Source organism: Acanthochromis polyacanthus, chromosome 1, assembly GCF_021347895.1.
Source record: "Acanthochromis polyacanthus isolate Apoly-LR-REF ecotype Palm Island chromosome 1, KAUST_Apoly_ChrSc, whole genome shotgun sequence".
Lineage (NCBI taxonomy): Eukaryota > Metazoa > Chordata > Actinopteri > Pomacentridae > Acanthochromis > Acanthochromis polyacanthus.
The window spans coordinates 14,094,369-14,114,583 of record NC_067113.1 but is presented as its reverse complement, the minus strand read 5'-3'; the positions used below and the strand labels follow the sequence as shown (position 1 = coordinate 14,114,583).

General features: G+C 43.2%; 1 protein-coding gene across 1 annotated transcript in view; it reads right to left on the bottom strand.

The window, feature by feature from the left end:
* Window positions 1-9,712: 9,712 nt before the first annotated feature.
* Window positions 9,713-20,215, bottom strand: part of runx3 (RUNX family transcription factor 3) — a 29,356-nt gene continuing 18,853 nt past the window's right edge. The window contains exons 5-6 of the mRNA XM_022192443.2: window positions 17,334-17,405; window positions 9,713-12,924 (exon numbers count right to left, since the gene is read on the bottom strand). Coding sequence (XP_022048135.1) covers window positions 12,443-12,924; window positions 17,334-17,405 — 554 coding nt within the window. The 3' untranslated portion in view covers window positions 9,713-12,442. The remainder of the gene's footprint in view (window positions 12,925-17,333; window positions 17,406-20,215) is intronic.

The window sequence follows — 20,215 nt, the reverse complement described above, 5'->3', positions numbered from 1 at the left end:
GGCGTGTTTACCCCTGGTCTGTCTGTCTTTTGCGCCACAGTGGTCCTGCAATCCCTCAAGGTCCTGGGCTTTAATGCATCGGTTACCATATTTTTCCACCAAGATGACTGTCGCTTGCCGGGAAAGCTGCGCATGATGTGCGTGCATGCACTTGTGCCATTTTTGGCCCCTGTGTTCTCTCTGCACCAGCGCTACGGAAGCCTCCTGGGTCCATTTCTTCTGCGGCTGGACTGCATAGCTCAAAATCTTGCTTTGGTTGGAAATGTGTCTGTTTTTTTCCAGCCATCGTAAAGAAGACAAACTCCCCCGCTGTCTCCCCATCCTATATTAACAGGCTGTGTTTGGCTGTGGACTCACCATAACGGGTGCTTTCTGGGTTGCTGCTGGGTACAGTAAAAATCAACACCTCTTCTACCCCAGACTGAGGCTTGTCGATGTGCAGATCCAGTTTCTCCTACATCCATTTGGCCTGCTCAGTCATCAGGAGGTGTATGTGTGTAGTGCCTGTAAGGACTTCTATCTGTCACCTCCAAGGGCAGTTAATTAGCTTGAAATGTTAAGGGCTTTGTTTTTAGTTAATTGTTGGTAGACAAAGTGTAATTTGACTCTTAAATTCTGCAGTGTTAAAGTTTTTGATACTTGTAAAGCTTCTTTAAATTCTCCCCTTTCATCTTTATTCGCTGTTATACCTATGAATTGTTTGACAGTGATTATCTGAAATACCCTCTTCACCAACCATGCCACTTGAGGCATATTTCAGGGGTGCAAAAAGACAAGGGCATATCTAGCATGGATTCTTGTCTGCTTGCTGCTCTCTGGTCTGCCAACCAAGCAAAGAAACAATAGAAGGCCTGAACAATGAGCTGGCTGCAGATCAGTAGGGGCCCACTTGGCCTCTCCGAGACGCTACGTCTTATTTCCTTTTTGATTACTCACGCCTGCCTGATGAGCGCTGCACTCACACTCCTCTCCGCCTGCCTGACTATAAGAGAATTCACAAAGAAAAGACTTTTTGTAGGAGACTGGTTTTGATTTGGAGGCTGGAATGCCTTCGTGATAATGTTGCAAGAGTTGTTGGCAGGGGTGTGATGGATATGTGTGAGACAAAAGGAGAAAAGTTGTGCTGTTATGATGCGTACATTGTCCAAATATAGTCAAATTCAGGTATCAGAAAATTCAGAGTGTTGATTGGTTGTGTGTTGGAGTGTTTTCCTTTTGCTGATTTATGTCAGTTTCCACTGATGGGCCTCCAGGATATGCTCATAAACAGCCTTTAAACGAGGGAATAGTGGTGCTGGTCAAACTGTATTGCCACCCAAGCGTGCGGCTCGCCTGCTGTAGGCTGGATTCCCGCTACCTTGGCCCTCACTAGCTCCTGCCACTGCTTGTCCCCCACCCCTCATCACCAGGCCGGAGGTAGGAAATCAAACCAATTACGGGCTGTATTTAAAGAAAATTGGAGCAGGGCCGGAAAAGTGGGGGCATTTCCAAAAACCACAAAAGAAAACTGCAGGGCCACTCTTTGGTAAAATATAGGGTGGCTGGAGCCGAGTGAAATTCAGAAAACTCAAGGAGAAATCTATTGTTAGACTCTTTATTGTATTGATGCTGTTTATGTTCTTTATCAATAAAACATTTTGACCCAGTCATTTATCTTACCAGCCAAACATGTGCCAAAAAACTCTAGAAATCCTTTCAATGTCTATCTGTTTCTGTGTCCATCTCGGTGAGCGAGATTGATGGATTTTGCTCCCTGGTGGAAGTGTTTGATGGATGGTTTTTAAGGACCAACTGTGTTTATGCTCAGGTCTGCTGTGCCCTGCTGTGAGTGCCATGCCAGAAAGCCGCACCTCATAATGTGGATGAATCTGCCAAGACGTCCCAGAACCCAAATCCTCCTTGGCGTGCTCCGCTGCTGCAGCCCCTGCTGAGGTGCAGTACATGGTCTCATAAAGCACAAACACCTGTAGACTTCACGAATATACTACATATGTGCACAATCCTTTGGCCAGAGTGTGTCACAGTCTGAAGACAACTTTACAGGCCCAGAGCCGGTCTGGGATCAGTTGTGTAATTGCCACCTCCTGATCTGATGTGTTCTCTCTGTTTTACCTCTCTCTCCATCTCTCTGATCCTCCTCCTCACTGTCATCTCTCAGGAAAACCCCCTCATTACCAGGCCCCAAATGTAAATGCTTGATTTTCCATCACCCCACAATCCCTCTTTGTTTCATGGCCCATTTGGCTGTTACATCTCAGCAATTATTCCTAAATGTGAATGCTCCTTAACAGACTTCTCCAGATACTTGAAAGATATTTTTCTTCCTTCATCTTCCTTTGTGCCTCATGGGCAGAAACAAAAGCAAAAGAAATCAAGGTGTCTGGTGTCTGCAGGCAGACATACATGCAGCATTTCATTGTATGTGTGTAAAACACACACACACAAGAACACACACAGACACACTACAAACACTCACTCATACACCCTCATACCCAATGCCATGCCTTTTCTTTTTTTACAGGTGCATGCATAGAAAGCAAGAAAAGCACACCCACATGCGCACAAACAGTTTACTTCACATGCACAGACCATAAAGAGTGTAAGATGATCTCCCATTAAGGATGAAAACAAACCAGCGAGTGGGAGGTGTCCCCTGAGGAAGTCCACAGTCGCTATAGTGGAATCATGGAAGCATGGGAACTGGTTAGCAGAGGCCTGCAGGGAAGCCACGTCCAGACACGGGGGTGTGTAACGCTGCCACACACACTGTGCAGGCTGGAGACAGAAACACCAAAACAATGGCTTCAGTCGCCTCACCTGTTACACAGTAACAATAGCTCACACTTTATTGGGTGTCAGCAGTAGCTTGATTTATTCATAGCTCTAATTGATATGATGATGTTTGACAATGAAGGTGCCAACACAGACACAACAATCGAACTGACTGCTAATGGAAAAAATGATGATATAAGAAATGCGATGACAGACTCATTTTGTGAAGCTCTTGATTTTAGCGAGACAAATGATGCTGTAATTCTGTCGCTCTGACTGCAAGCTGACAGTTTATAGATTGGAGGGCGGCTGCAGGATTGTGGCGCTTCAGTGGTTTTCTGTGATTTCTTTACAGGCCTCACTGGCGAAAGGATCTTAGTCATGTAGATTGGTGGTCCGTGCCAGAATGACACTGAGTTTCACTGCAGTATCAAAGAGTTGAAGGGGTACATTTATCTGACTTTTCTGCCTCTGTATCAGACAGTGGGAACAAGAAGAGAAGGGACAGTGCAGCTTTTTATGACCATTTGCATTCCCACGTGATCCAAAACAGACTTGAGCAATTTTACTCATTTTACTCTCTGCTGGCGCACATGGATGAAAAAAGTAAGGGAGATAGAAAGATAGAAAGTGTGTATGTGAACCACCAATTTAGTGAGTTCCCCTGCTCAAGTGAACAGAGACCTGGTCCACAGGGATCCTTGTTTCCCTTTCTCGCCTTCTTGTTTCCCCCCACCCAGGACCCCACCATGACTGAGGGGGGTTGGTGCCTGGCAGAGAGCTACAGTGTGTGTGTGTGTGTGTGTGTGTGTGTGTGTGTGTGCTCTCTGTGAGTGTATGTGTGTATGTTAATTTCCTGTTTTATAGAGGAAGCAGTGTTCGCATGTACTGATCGTTATTCTGATTTTCTCTGTGAGAAAAAAGGACAGAAAAAAAGGATTGTGTCAATTCTCATGAATCTTTATGGGAAACAACTAGCATTGTTGCTGGAAAGCTGCCCTACTCTCTTAGTAAAAACATATTCTGGTTCATGTCCACAGTGCAAATGCGATGTCAAAATCAAACTTTGAAAGGCATGTCATTTCATTATTTCAGTCTGCGAAAAATCCTAAAACACTACAAGCTATTATCCTCTCATATCAAGTGTTCAGCTTTTCTCCTTAACAAACAAATCAAATTAAAGCCATATTGGTTAGACACAGAACGCTGTGGTTATTATGCAATGAGAAGAATGTAAATCCACGCCATTAGAACATCTAAATGAAAGTTAGCTGCTGTGGTCTTAGTCAGAATACCCTCTAACCATGGTCTGGGCCACAGGTCCACCATGCAGTGGTCTGCTGGGTTTCTATAAAGGCCTTCTTCTGGTTTTGACTCATTTACATGTCTTGGTTTCCGACGATGAGAAAAGTGAGGAAGGACGACTCAGCCCAAGCTTAGTCAGAAGACTGTTTGGAGCTCAGCTGTCTTATCAGTATCACCAGGATCCTTTTTTTGTGAGTACATCTAAGTAAATGACTGTGTTAAGTTCTTTGAATAGTCGTAGCAAGAAAAACATCACAGAGCTGTATATGCTCATCAGCTGCTTCTTCAGAATCCAATGCTGTCAAATACAACAGCTCTGCCCTAAGTTCTCCTTTTACAAAGCTTTTGGATTTTTAGTTTTGGTTGAAGTTGTCACAAAGATGATTATTCTACTCTTCTGCTATTACTGAGGTTATGGTGGTGGTGTACTGGACTGTTACTTTTAGAGGTGTACCTACATGAATTGAAAACTGAAAATGTTGAAGTTACCAAAAATATAACTTATAGTATGGCAGAGCTGTTGGATTGTATTGTATAAGAATTCCCAAATGCAACTAATGAAGTGACTGGTGTGTGCTTTCTTAAATGACAACAGCAATTGGAGGATGTCATTTTTTGTTGCCAATGTTTTGGGGGGGGTTTTAAAGATTTTTTTGGCTTTCGTTGGCTTTATTAGACAAATTAGTGTAGAAAGGCAGACAGGAAAGTAGAATGTGTGGAAGACCTGCAGTAAAGGGACATCAGCTGGAATCGAGCCCAGGTCACTGCGTCGGGGACTAGAGCCCCTGTGTATGCTCTCTCAACCAAATACATGAAATTGCTTTAAAAGAAAGGTGGAAATACCTGTATCAAATATATTAACTTTCACTTTCTCTGCATTTATTAAACTTACTAAAAACTCTTCTCTGGTGATCTGGTAAAGTTACATATTCAATAGAGCTGGGACTTTAACACATGAATTTCGATTAATTAATTACAGAAAAATAACATGTTAAAAAATAACACATTTAACTGCCCCTTTCTCAGTTCCCTTATTTCTGGTATACCAGTAACTCTGATGAATTCTCAAGCCCAGTATGTGGCAGTAATGAACCTAAAGTCCGTTCGCAGCCCGAAGAAGATATAGAGGAGTGACATCAGCGCACAAGAATGTCTGTTGAATGAAGGAAGATGAGACCACACCGAGCTTGTTGGACAGAAAGTTTTTAAAAAAAAAAATTTCCCGATGTCAGCTTGAATAGAAGCGTGGTTTTGTGCAGATTGTGCTACAAAGAGTTTTCTTATCACAGCAGCACTTCAAGCGACGGTATCACCTCAATGTAAAACATGTTGCTGTCAGCACCAGACCTAATGTTAGCTACAACACTCCTGCTAGCGGTGTAGCCATCACATAGTAGACCACTTTAGAAGACAATGAAAGTGCTTGAGTTTACAAAAAGTCTTAAAATGTTGAATACAATAGCTATAATTGCACTTTGAGTGTGCAGTAATCAGTGAATGTAGCAGATAGATGAAAACGCAGATAAATTTAAATGAAAAAAACATTTTTGTGGTTTAAGTTATTACCCTGTCAAGGAGGCAGCATCTCGGTGGAGTAAGCCTAATAACTGAAACCACTATAATGTCTGTCTTTTAATAACTTCATTTTAAACTTGTAGTTTATGAAAAATATTTTTGTTTATAAATACAAATTTGTATTTCAAAAAAGAACCATCAAAATGACACCATTTATCAGATTCAGAAACAATGAAAACAGAATAAATCTGTGGATTTTCAACGTTCTGAAGGTCCTTGAACTGGAAAAACTTACCTAAATTTAGGCTTTTAATAATCAGAATCACTTTTTTCTACATGTCCCATTTTAAAATTGTATTACTCTTGTGAATTTTACGTTCTGAACATGTATATGTCTATTCATTGTTTCACCTGTCAACCAACATTTATTTGAATTGAAAAACTTCACTTATTGTATCAGATATTGCTATTTGACAATGCGATATTGCGATTAATTAATTACAACACCTGTAGTTTATTAGATTAATTCTTTTAATCTCGTCCCACCACTAATGTTTAAGTTTTTTTAACCATAAATATAATCCCTAGGGCATAAAATAATTGCTTAAAATGACTTGGAAGTAAATCTGCTTCTTCCTATGAGCATCTCTCTCTACTCACTCCTCTCCACTTGCTGCAACTGAAGCACACCAGCACACCTGTGGCTCTGCTTTAACACTTTAAAACTATGGTGCTTTACGCAATGGCTAGTTCTAATATTTGTAATATTGGAGTAATTTAGCCATTCAAGGTTGAACCAGGACCCAATTCTGAAGAAGAAGAATGATAAAGAAAGTCCCACCCTGTAAGTTGACTGGGTTGGTTCCTTAACTTTGCTACATATGAAATCTTGGAAGTCTGAAACACTGTTTTTGAGACTGTCATCAGTATGGTGCAGCTTCTCGGTGGAAATACTCATCCGTGGTTGTCAGTGCTTATTTTGCTCATGATTCTAACGTTTAAAAAAATCATATGGACATGTTAACAAACTCAAAAAATAAATAAATAAAATTCACCAAAGAGTATAAAAATCAAATACTAATTTTTATAAAAGAAATATTGTGAAAATGTCAGTCACAGTTTTTCTGAAATCCAACGTTAAAAGTTCCTTGTTTTGTTCAAGCAACAGTCCAGTACCCAGAAATATTTAGTTTACTAAAAAAGCAAAAAGAAAACAAAGAAAACACAAAACATCCTTTGATGGAAACATGAAATATTTGGCATCTTTCCTGGAAACCTGACATAAATGATCGAATTATTATCATATATATCATATTTGCAAGTTATATTTAAGCAACTAGGCCAGTTGTTCCATTAGACATTTAAGAGCGCTGCATCTTGCAGTTCTGCTGAGAAGGAACAGCTGAAATGTAGTTTAACATTTGTTTTTTTGAGATCTGATCACTTAAAGGTCACACAGCAAGCCACACAGTCATGACCTTTATTTTATGGTGGCAGTTCTGTGGATTGACGTGATAGCGAGTCGGTTCCTCTGGGTCTGAGCGGGAACCCACTCCTAGGCCCATGGAGAGGTGTTCCACTGTGGGAACTGGGAGCTGCCTGCTGTATCGTAACACAGAGCGGTCTCTGAAGACCCAGCATGGATGAGAAACTACCTTCACTGGGATCCCTCTGAACTGGGAGAACCCTCCTTCTATCTTTCTTCATTTCTCCCTCCATATCCCACTCTGTTTCAGCAAAGCAGCGCGAGTCATCTGTGTGAGAACTGTTGCATCACAGCTCTCGCGGTTTCTTAGCCCCTGGCCCCTGTGTTTCTCGGTCAATCTGTGGGAACCCTGATCTTGGACGGTCGCCTCTGTTCCCACCACCAGGCTGGTTAGAAAATAGACTTCTGGTCATGTACCAGGCACCCAAACCAAGCCGGTTCTAACCCGCTCCTTCTCACGGGTTCGGAGGAGAAGAGGTCAGTGGCTGCAGAAGAGGCCCTAATGGGTTTCGTATGCAGGTACCACAGAAGCGACACAGGATACTGTGTTCATGAGAAATGAGAGGGTTTTAATGATTGTGTGCTCTTTCCAAAACACTCGTTTCTCGCCGTCTCCTGCATGTCTTTTTCTGTCTGCCTCTCGTATGAATTTCTAAATACCGCTTTAATCTCTCAGCTTTCTGATTGATTAAAGATAAGTGAGGGATGAAGCTTGATTTTTGTCAGATCTAAAGACAATGCGCTGTTCTTCATAACAAACAATTGTCAAAGTATTTTCCCTTCAGTGATTCCATTGTTTTAGTTTTTCTTTCCTATGACTTTGACCATGTAGGCCTCCAGTTTCTTTTTATATTTCATCCACTTAAAAAGCAATTTTGTATGTCATCCTATAAACCAATTCATCATGCCTTTGACTGCAATTACATCCAGACAAGCAGCCCCATTCGAGCAAACATTTCCCCTCTTTCCTGGAGAGTTACAATTTTCGGAAGAAGGAAGTCATAGCGGGGAACAGAGGGAAGATGAAAAAAGCAGCTCTGCTCGAGTACGTCCGTGGCAAAGACGGAGCCAGATGAGAGCTCCTCTGCTCCCCACATGTGGACAAGAAAGTTGGGTCTCAGAGAGTGTGTGAAGACAGCTGGAAAATTCCCCTGAGCCTGGCCTAATTGAAAGCTTATCATCTTCTCTTTGTGCTTCCTGAGCGGTGGGGGTGGGTGGGGGGAGATCAGCGAGGGGCTATGCCGAGAGTAAACTCTGTGATGAGACCTGGAGGAAATACTGTCACACAGTCGCACCGTAAAGTGGAGCTCAGACTGTCTGGGGTGAAGGCTGGTGTGAGATCTGTCAGCAGGGGATTTTGTGTGTGTGTGTGTGTGTGTGTCTGTGTGTGTGTGTATGTGTGTAAATGCTTTGAGTGTAGAGTTAATTGAATACAGTGTGTATCAAGGCAGCGTGTGTGCGTCCTGAGGCTTTGTTGTTCTGCCAACTCTGCCCCCATGGAAGGCCTGACGCAGACACACAGCAGAAGCCATACAGAAGGAAAGAAAGGAGGGAGCTGAATGGGAGGAAAAGATAAAAGAGACAAAGGAGGCATAGATGCAAGAGAGTATAAACAGGGAAAATAAAAGAGTGAAAAATTAGCAAAAAACAAAGTGAAAGCCCTTTCATGGTACATCAACAGGTGGCATTAGTTTAAGAGTCAGGAATCGTGGGTATTGTATTTCGGGTTAACCACATCTGAAATAAGACCACCCCACAAGGTAGCATCTCAAGTGTTTAATCTTGTGGCTCGCCTTCAAATGGGCCAAGCAGATGCCATCAGTGCAGCATAAATTAACAACTACGTAGCTGGTAAAAAAAAAAAAAAAAGGCAGCCGACATTCCAAGCTTCTCCTGTATTGTTTTTAACAAGTGACAACTTGCCGACGTGCACTAACACGGAGGCTGCCAGGGCGGTGTTGGATTCCTGAGCAGTGCTTTATTTACGCTTTGGGTACCACCGTGTTGACAGCCGAGGCATTTTCAAACCTCTGAGAAGTGTGGGTAATTGCCAGCGAGAGTCTCACTAATGGGAGAGAAGAGGATGATTATTAGGGGGTTATTGGGAGCAAACTACCATTGAACTGCAAGGGTTAGGAGATCGCGGCGCTGGCATGTGTGGTATTTTCTGTATGAAGATGTTAGAAGAACAGAATTTGCTGGATCAGAATGTGCTGGCATTAAATTGGGTCCCATGAATGTTTATAGGTTTTTTTTTTCCCTGCTCTGTTCATTTCTCAGCTGATGTGGTGGTGTCTGGGTTCCTGGACGTGAATTATACACTGTGTCTCCATGTTTTCACTGTCAACACCTCCCCCTGTTAAACTAAAAAAGACCTCATGATCCAGACTTTTGAGCATTAAATTTCAAAATTATAGAACTAGTATTGTTTTTATAGTATGGCGAATAATTTTGAAGGATGTGGCTGTAAATACTCCACCTAAATCTAACCAAGGTGTGATGTTTCTCAGAAGGGACCTTTTTGAGCTGAAAGGAAAATGGTGTGTTTTCATAACTCCCTCCTGGAGTTCCTTCACTTACGATAGAAAATGTCATGATTTTTGTGAAATAAAACACCAACTATAAAGACAGTAGTGAGACACATGTTTTTTAATTAAAATGATTAAAAACTACGTTATCCGCAAACTTTACAAGCACTCAGTATGGAAGCATTAATGATATTATTACATACATAGATGAGATTTTTAAATTAACATATCAGTTTCAGATGTACATGCTTTGAGCATAAAAGAGAAATGAAGACGGCAAGATGAATTAACATTTTGGTATTTGAAAATGAGAAAGGGATTCTTTTAGAAAGAAACAAAATTAAATGTAACATTGTGCTCTTTCATCAAATACACAATAAAATACAATTCACTCTTACATTTTGGCTTCCTAGTTTTGCATTAACTATGATATTAAAGAATCAAAACATGATTGATCTTTAGCCATCATTAATGTCCAAACAGTATCACAGGCAGTTGTGAAGATCTTTGGTTTTTTTTCTTTGAAGGAACCACATAAATATCTGAACACGTGGCTTCTCTAGCTGCATGATTTTTGCCCATAATAAAGTCAGGTTTCAACCATATACAGGTTTCAGAGGCATGAGCAAGGAAATTTAATATGCTTTCCTCGAAACCAAAGGCAGATAGGAATGAAACATTGTCAAGGCAGACGGTCAACAAAACACCTTGCATAACTTTTTTTTGTTTGTTACCTGAGCTGCAGAAACTAGCCTCTTTGGATCATTTTTACTTTGAAATTAAACCTCACTTGTGTAGCAACTAAACAGCCATCTTTCAGAGTCATGAATGCTAATCATCTTCCTTCTTGTGAAAGTTTTTCCTTGTAAATATCAGACACCTGACACCTGTTGTAAATACCTTGGCGCAGCTCACGCCGAGAGGATGTGTGCAGGCGTATGAACTATCGGCAGAGCCACGAGCCCCTGGCGCTGGAGATCGCTAAATTAGAAAAAGAGTCAGGGCCACAAAGGCTTCAAAGCGCTCATTGATTATTCAGAACAAAGGGACCTGTGCACAACAAGGGAAGGTTTTTTTTTGCACAACTGCCCTTGGTGTTGTAAGAAGACACCATTCTGACCCTACCTCCTCCCTCTATCCCTTCATCCTCACCCTCCTCATCCTCCAGGGATCACAAATGTAACTGCAGGGGGAAGGCTCTCCGGACAGGGGGGAATGTGCACACACACCTGTGGAGCAGGAATGTGTGTGTGTGTGTGTGTGTCTAATCATGAAATCAATTCTTTGGTAACAGGACACTTATAAGTGTGTTTACCAAACATATGTGCAGGGATATTTAATATTTAGTTCTGCACACACAGATATCTGTAAATACATAACCAAAAAAAAAAAAAAGAGAGAAATGAAAGTTCAAACATAGTGCAAAAAATTTAAGCAAATGGCTTTTTTTTCTTCTTTTTTAGCGCAGGAAGGCAATTTGGAAATGGTTTAAAAGATTACAGCTCTGGATATACCATAACAGAATCTGCTGGACATGGTTCATTCGGAATAAAGGTTTTTAGTGCATCAAAGCTACATTGGAAGGCAAAATAATTACATTAAAGGTTTGTTTTTTTTATAATTTAGTAGCAATATATTACACAAATTCCAAATTTATACTTAACAACAAAACATGGTATATATACTGTATATATATTTATATAAAAAAGGAAAGGCAGAGAGAAATGCTTAAGGATTCGGGGTATATGCATACATTTCCTCAAAATTTGGCTCAAATAAATATCAAAAGTAAACCGTGTCATCCAGTTCAAAAATACGAGACTAGGACTTTTTTTTTCTTTAGAAAAGGGTTTGAATAAGAAATTTAAGGAAAAAGTAAAGAGTAGACACAACAGGACTCCAACATTCCTGCAGAAAACAAAACCAATAAACCCCCCTTCTGCTTTAGTCTTTTACATTCCTCAAAATATCAGCCATTGTCCCGTCGAAACGCGATACACCGATGACACAGCAGAGGAGAATTCATTTCTTAAACATGTGACAGATAAAATGCTTTTCACTCGATGATGCAGTGTTGCAACATCCACCGCATACCGTAGCACCAAAGGCTAATGTGTCCATTTTGGATAATAAATTAGGCAATAAGGTACTGCATAAGTATTGTGAGCACGTGAAACAGCCCTGGATGCAACTGACAATGTTTTCACAACAATATTTTTTGCAATGTTCAGATTTTTTTCCCCAGACATTAAAGCTTAAAAGGACCGATTGCTACAGCAGTGCAGCCATGCCTCTTGATGTCGGCGTCACTCATCCAGCCTGACGTCTCCTCTCCACTTACCGAGTGAGTTGGATCAGTTTGAACAGTCTGTTTGATGAATGTCTGCTGTGGTTTTTCAGTTCATCAGCTGTACTGATTGATCATACCTGCGTTGTCTTTTGTTCGTTTGTCTTTGATGAGTACGTGTTTATACCAGACAAGTGATCCTGAAACATTACTATGGCTTCTCTTGTTTTAACCCTCAGTTCTATTTACAGTCTCCGCTGATCATTATCTCAACTCTTATGGCTTTTGTAGTTCTTTAGGCGTACATGTTTCAGCACAGTGCAGGAGTTCACTAAAAAATTTACAAAATACATGGAAGTCTTGAGAGAGTCGGCAAAAGCAGAAAGTCTTTAAAGCGAGTGCCGGAGAAATAAAAGACAAACATGCAGCATTTCTCTTTTTTTGTTAGTTTTTTCTTTTCTTTCAGTGTTCAGCTTTTTTTTTGTTCATCATCCTCTTTACTTTTCCTGCCTCTCTCCTGCACCTTCTGATTGTCTAGCTGTCTGTCAGTCAGTAAGGCCTCCAGACGGATTCATCCAAGCGGCCCGACGCACCTATGGCCGTGGGGGAATTGCTGTGGCTGCCGTCGGCCTCCACGCCATCGCTCTGGGTGTTCAGGCCTGGATTCATCAGGCTGTTGGTCCCTCCGGTGCCCGCGGCCCCCGAGCAGGACAGCAGGCGGGTTGGGGAGCGCTCACCCCCGGTATTCCCTGGTGCCACCATGGAGAACTGGTAGGATCCAGAGCCTGTGCCGTAATACAGGTAAGAGTTGGGCTGGAAGTTTTGGGACTGGTTGTTTGAGTAGGGCGGCGGCAGGTAGGTGTGGTATCTAGAGGAGGCTGACATGCTGAGGCCGCTGATGCCAGTGCTGGAGGTGTTGGTGGAGTAGGGGAATGCCCCGGGGTAGTGCATCCGGGGGTCTGAGAAGCGAGGGTCTGTCAGCGGGGACAGAGACGGGAAGGTGTTCCTCTGTGGGAACAGATCCGTAGTTCCTGTTGGAAAAAAACAAGAAACAAAAGGTTGGAAAGAGTCAACAAACATTTCAAACATGAATGAAAACTGCTGTTGCAATTATGAAACAAGGGACTCAGAGATTTCTCATTTTCTATTATTCTTAAAAAAAACAAAAAAAAAACAACCCACATTTCCAGAACAACCAACCCTCCCAAACCCCCAATTCTGAGCTCAGATTTCTTGTGATATACCGGCCCATGGAAATGTTTGCTCAAAGTAATGAACTGAGACATTTTTTTGCTTAATAACAGTCATCAAGCACTGACAGCACATCATCCCACAGCCCCATGCACAAGACTGAAGTTATGAAAAGGCCCCCTTGCCACAGCCCTCCTACCACTGCTTCAAAAGGAGAGCAACGTACAGTTTTTCTGTCTTTCTCGGGGCAATGAAAAGAGGCATTGTCAGTCCTGAGGGGTGCTTTGTATAAACACCGCCGGCTTGTTGCGCTGTTGTGCAACTCATCATAAATCATAGGCGACTGAGGCAGACGGTCACAATCAGAGACAGTCAGAGACAGAGCAGGGAAAAGAAGGGGGGAAACAATGGAGGAGAAAAGAGAAAGTGTGTTTCTGTTGTAACATCTAAACTAATGAGTATCACAGTCCAGGACCTGTCAGAGTTAACTGCAAAGTGTAATCTCACCGGTAACAGAGCATGGTTGAACCCAGCTGCTAGGACTTCAGTTTCACTGCACACTTTCTAATTTATTCAGCTGACAAAAGAAAAATAGAAATATTGCTCAAGGGTCTGACTTGGCAGTTTGCTTCTCTGAGATTTGAGGCCGTTACTGTCACCAACTACATTTCTTAACTCGAGCACCACATTGTTGCGCTCCCTTAACTGAGGAGTGTTATTGGCTGAAGGTGTTGTAGCAGTTTTGTAAGTATAAAACCATTTAGCCTATGCATAGTAAACCTATATTTTATTTACCCTCCTGATTGATTTCTTAGGCCAGTTTGTAGTTATTATATATACATATATGGCTTTATTGTCTCCAAATACTTCATAATAATTCTCATGTAAATGGGTGAAAAATTAAGTCTCATCTGGCAAGTTGAGCATGTTGAGTCTTTGCGCTCATGACACTCACATATTTTTGGAAGAAAGTGAGGTGGCCAGCAGCCAGGCCAAAATATTCTGAAACTGTAAACGCCCTTAATCTGGTTGTATGCCACAAGGGCTAAGGAGAGTTCCTCATACCTGATGTCAACATGCAGCATACTCCATCCACACCTGCCATTGGTACACACACTCATAGACTCACACACACCTCAGTCTATGGTTATTTGTTTGTCCGCATGTGGCTTTCATGGGTCCAATGTGGCCACATGACTGCAAGTGTAAAATGTGGATTTGGATGGCAGAGAAAAGAGAGCTTGTATTTGTGAAATAGCAAGCGCTTGCACGCCACAGCCCTGAGGGGGGAGAATGCCAAACTTGCGTGCCATAGTCTTGTTGAAATGTCTTTTCCCTATGTCTGGAGAACTGGGTCCATTTTCAGCTTCAAAAAAAAAAAATCTGTTCCTTCGCAATTTCCATGGCCCCTGCTATACTCTTTGTTCAACAACACATTTCTGCAGTTGAATTTCCTCTTCTTTTTGGGATGAGGGAGTTTGGTGGTGGTGGGGGGGCTGTTTCTTTTTCCAGACTCTACCAAGCACTGGAGTCAGGCTCCATATCTGATTTCACGCGAGGAAAATCCAAGCCTTCAGCTGCTGTTGATTCGGGTGAAGTGGAGTCAGCCTACTAATTCCTGCCGGACTCCCAAAAAGCTTTTGCTCTCTCTCGCCTTCTTTTTCTTTCTCTCTCTCTGTCTGTCTGTCTGCCTGTCCTTTCAGCTCTCTCCGTCTGTGCTAAATTTAGGCTTTGGGGCGAAGCTGAGGAGGGGATCTGTGGTGTGGGGACATGATGGCTCTGGTTGCTGTGGCCCACCCTGCACATGATCTCCATTTAATTGGAGTTGGAGAAACGTGTTGGCTAAACTGCGGTGGGGATCGACTCCTGTGTTCCGTCAGGGGAAACTGAACTGGACACTTATCACAACACCTTAATAGGCTTGTGCAGTCTCAGGGTTTTGGACTTGAGCCAGTAGTCTGCTACCACCTGAAACTCTCCACAGTACAGTAGCTCCCTCTGGAGGAGAGGGCTAAACAAACTGTCTTGTAATTGAGAAGTTTTGCTGTCTGCTTTTTCTCCCTCTTAACTAGGTTGCATACCTTACTGTGTACCCACCCTCCCTCACCCAGGATAAGTACAGGCTTCACTGTTGTGGCTGTGGTAACGGTGGTGTATCTTTGGCAGAGAGGGTCTTCCTAACTGAGCCTTGTAGTAGCTGCCTGTAACCTCTGCGGCACAAAACCACACATGATCTCCATTAGGCTCATCTGAAACGTGTTGACTAAATTGCAGGGACAGGAGAAGGGATGGACCCCAGAGGGCTAGCTGGCACAGTGCGCTGTCTGTGATATTCCCGGTCTATGAAGCGGGTAGCTGGGAATCGGGGCTTTTATAGAGAACATAGTGTTCCAGGGCTCTCTCTTTCCTCTTCTAGCTCTAAAGCATAGCACCAAGCACTTTTTAAGTCCTGCAGCACTGAGGGCGAGTCCTCCTCCTTTCTTTTCTACTTAACTCAAGAAGTCCACTAGTCCACACTCAAGCGTGTAACCCAGATATGGCAGGAGGTTTGTCTCATTTGTTTATGGGAGAAACTGATTTTGGTTGTTAACATAAGGCCAGGTTTGAGGCGGTCATGTCGCCGTGTGTAAATGTGTGCCGGGTTATGTGTGTGTACGCATGTGTGTCCAAATGTGGTGGCTGGCAATGTGGAGATGCAAATCCAAGCGCTCACCTGTGAAATGTTTACTCAAGCTTGATGCAAACTGTGACGGCCAGCGCCCAGGGAATGGTGTCTCAGGCAAATAAGTGGAGGGGAGGAAAAGGGAAAGAGAAAACCCCAGGATGATCCAGCTACGTGGAGGGACCCACTGTGCTGTGAGATTCTTTTCTAGTGTTCTCCTTAATATCATCCGTGAAGAGGCACTGCTACACTGCATGATGGATTTTTCAGAAAAACCCCTTTCAGAAGTAGACAGCAGCTTGCTAATTTACTGACTGTTTTGGGTGGATGCCTTTTCGATGAGTAGTCACGTTTGATAACAGAGCAATGATGACAAGGCAACGTAATGCCAGGGCCGAGCTGCTGCTGCGCATGACAAAGAATAGGAGACCCAAATGAACACAAATAATCTCCAGGTGTTTATTTAAGCAGCAAGGCTTTGAGGCCAGAGCATCATGTCCGATGCAAATGATAATCACCTCTGGACTGTGGCACCATGGTCAACAGCCCCAAAGCCTCATCCACGTTAGCACTTTATCATGTGAGCGCAGAGGATTTTGCATGTTCCCAACTTGTGACATGTGATACAGGCAGGGGTAAAGGATGTTTGTGATTACAAAAAACCTGAGATTTTCCTAATGCATCAGCAAGCAAGGCGACATCATTAATATTTTTGTTTGTTAAGGAAATCCTTTTCTATGAGCGACATGATACTTCTTTGTAAAGCCACTGGTGTGAAGTATGCAGGCCAAGCCTGAGCGATAAAGGCATATGAGTAAGTGCAGCATATATAGATATTTAATTCCACTATTTTAGTGCTTAAACAGTCATATATCTGGTTTCTGCTTTAGCCATTATGATATATCATTTTTCTTTTTAAAGTAAAAAAGAGAGCAAGAGCCAAATCTAAAAGTCTTTATTCTTTGTGTCTGAATGTGGGTCCTCATCACAGTGTGAGTGGATGAGTCAGCACGTCTGCTGTGGTGTGGTGGTTTCTGGGTAGGGGACGGATGAGAGACTGAGGGGGCTGTTAGACAGCATCAAAGATCCAAATCTCCAAGAAACAAATGAAGAAAAGAGAGAGTGGAAGTGAGGGAAGGAGGGAAGAAGAAGAAGGCAGGGTGGTGGCGTTCTAGGAATGTTCTGGGATGTAGTAGGGCCCTACGGGCAAAACGAAACAGACTCCAGAAGTGTCACAACAAATGGCATATCCCGCATTGGGCCTGCCTTTCCAGCTTCTCCACCTCAGTAATGTTTGCTTCAATTTGAAAAAGCTGTTTGCTCATGCTTAGTAATTATGGTCATTGCTTACCAGTGACCTCACCCCTCATGCTGCTTGTTGATTGGACCTCACACTATGATTTTGGCTTAACAACTAACAAACACGCTTGAAAACAATTTTCTCATTAGCACATTCAAAAAGCACAGACATGCATACACTTTTGTTAAACTCAAATTTGGGGTCAAATTGGGAGACTCGCGCAAACAAGAGCAGGGCTGCTGAAAAGTCTAAAAACATTTAGGAAGACGGGTTTTGTAATGTCTCACCTGGCCATGGTCTCAGGTCCTCTTCCACCTTGCAGGTCTTGAGAGGGGTGTCCATTTGTTCTGGCCAAAGACCTAAAGTAGCACACAATGTGAACAGTAGGTAAGCACTGGGATGTGCATATTACAAACAAGTCAATAGAGAAATCATGTTTATACAGGACTGCAAAGTTTTAGAACAGAGAGAAATGTGTGAGTTGTGTGTATGTGCATTATGAGGATGCCCGTTTCAGAGGAATCTGAAACGCTATCCTAAAAAACTCTTCATGACAGACGGGTCAAAACTGTCCTGACATCTGGCAGTTTGGAGATGTGTCTATCTGTCACAGGTTGGCCTCTGCTGACTGAGCAGTGAGGACTGGGAAGAGGAGGGGTGGTTTTCTCACCACAGTGAGACCAGGCTTGGAAAAACATGCTTGATGGGTGCATATGAGATATTTTTGGGCCTTTCAGACGAGACACTGGAGGGGCAGCGGAGATCTGTGAAGCCCAGGATACTTGGTAGCCTGTCCAGCAGAGCTGTCAGGAAGCGAAGGAGGGTCGAGGACCTACTGGCCCAACGCGTGGGACCCTGCTTCACACTTACCGGTCACACCGCAGCAGGTCTGACACAAACAGCTGGCTGTTTGCTTTAGGTCTGAGACGGTACAGTTGTTACAAGACAACTTGCACGGAGCTCTGTGGACATGTGTTGTACAGAAATATAGTCTGGATGCCTCCGAACAGTTGTTTACAACTTATTTTTATCATATAGACAGACTGCTGCATAATAAATATTCACATATTCTCATGCTGTTCTACCTTTTAATGGCAGCAGTAATCAGCCACATAACCCCACTATGACTCTGCTCTCCGCTGCTGAGATACCGCAATATAGTAAACTCCCAACCTCCTGTAGTGGCAATTAGGATGGAGAATGATGCCAAAAGCAGAGAGGGGGTGGCGCTGGGCTGCTCGCATATAGCCACAGTGGACTCAGCATGTGTAAGATCTGTGCTTCCCCTGGAGCTCCTCCACTTCCTTTGCAAAGGCCCAAATCAGCACTCAGTCACTGAGAGGTCCTGCACTATGCTTCACAATGGCAAATTCTTACACATAAATGGTCTTATTCAGAAAGGCTTGCAAGCAGCTGGTGCGATTCGCTCAAGAAAATAAACATTTCCTTCAAATATTTTGATTGGCTGGCAGACAACGTCAATACCAGAGGCACAGATTACCCCTGTTAATAGGAGGACCGGCCTCCTAGGCGGAGCCGGGCAGCGAGGAAGGCCGCGGCTGAGATGGGAAGAAGCGGCGACTGCGTCACTAATAAGCAGCTTTGGGGTGGTGCCAGTGTAGTTTTCGGGAGAACACAAATAAACACATGTGCCGCTTTTGAAGTACACGTGTAGAAGAAAGGGGTGGCTGAGAAGATGTTTGAACCAAAATGGCGTTCATCCTCGTGACTCTGGATCCAGCAACGCCTCTGAGACATGTAATGCGCCTGCCGTAATGAAGCGTGTCATTGAGACAGTGAATGCTGGTCCTTGTGCTGGCTTCCTGTTTCGCTTAGGCCTTAGGCGTCGCAACGGGCAGAGAATGTGAGAGAGCAAGCAAGACAGAAAGAAAGACGCCAGCGAGGGAAGGAGAGAGAAAGAGAGCGTGTTAGAGAGGGGAGGAACATGGCCTTGGCTCAGCTATGTGGGACATTTGATATGTCTTTTGAGCCCTCACTTATAACGTGAGCAAAAACAAACACATGGGCTGAAAAATCCTATGTTCTCTTTGAGAGCTCGTCGCCCGCCCGCCCTTCCCCTCTCCCCAGACTCAATAGAGACTGTTCATGGCACACATGTAGTTTCTGTAATTGCTGAAATGTAAAACTCAGCCTGACTCTGATGTGAAATTATAACTTACACAAACAGTTGAGTCTGGTTAAAAAAAAATTGCTCTCACTTCTCTTTTTCTTTGTTTTTTTCACCAAAGGAGGCAGCTTCAAAAGATTTTTCTTCTTTTTTGTTGGAGAACAGAAACATTTTCAGTTTGAATTATTCATCTCAGGGTCACAAAAAGAGAGTAACCACAAGTGAAGCTTTCAGGCACCATAACAAATAAACTCTGTGGCGGCCATTGACATATTATGTAAATATCAGAGTAGAGAAGTAAAACAGAGTGTCTAAAGGACTGGTCCAGATTCCTGCTCATTTCAGTTGTATTTGTATCAGAGAGCCAGCTTCCTGCTTGGGTTTGGCAGAAATCAGCATGAAACCCAACTAGCATGATGGCTATACTCAAAAGTCCACACCACAGCTACCTGACGGTGCTCATTTCCTGCCACGCTCTTGCTTCTAATTGGCTGATCATGTCATTTTGGATGTGTGAATTAGTGTGAGCCTCTCAGTTGCGGCGGTAGCAGAGTGCCGCCTCGAACCTGGGGGGCCGGCCAGCTTGTTTATGTGGAGTAAACAGTGTGGTCACTGTGGACAAGACGGGAGGGGCATGGCCGCAACTGGGCTGTTCCTCCATCAAACAGGACTTTCTCAAGTTAAGTCCAGTCCAGAGGCCACAACCTGAACACAGGATTGCCAAAGCACAGCTGCAGCCGGCGTGTGCCAGTTTTGCAGGACGAAGTTAGAGGGAGCAACATTCGCAGAAGTGCCATTAATAGGAGATGTTTACGCCTTTATAAATATAATTTCTGGTTAAAATCTGAACAGTTAAAGTGTGCAGTTTATTTTTCCTGCAAGATCCTGCTATTCTTTTAAAATCGCTACATGGGTCACACACACAGGCGCTCACATCACAAAAGCACACACACTCTTTTGGGCCCTCATCAAAGCACTGAAGCACTTGACTTGATGGTGGAACGTTATGCTAGTACCTGATATTCATCTTCAGAGAAGAAC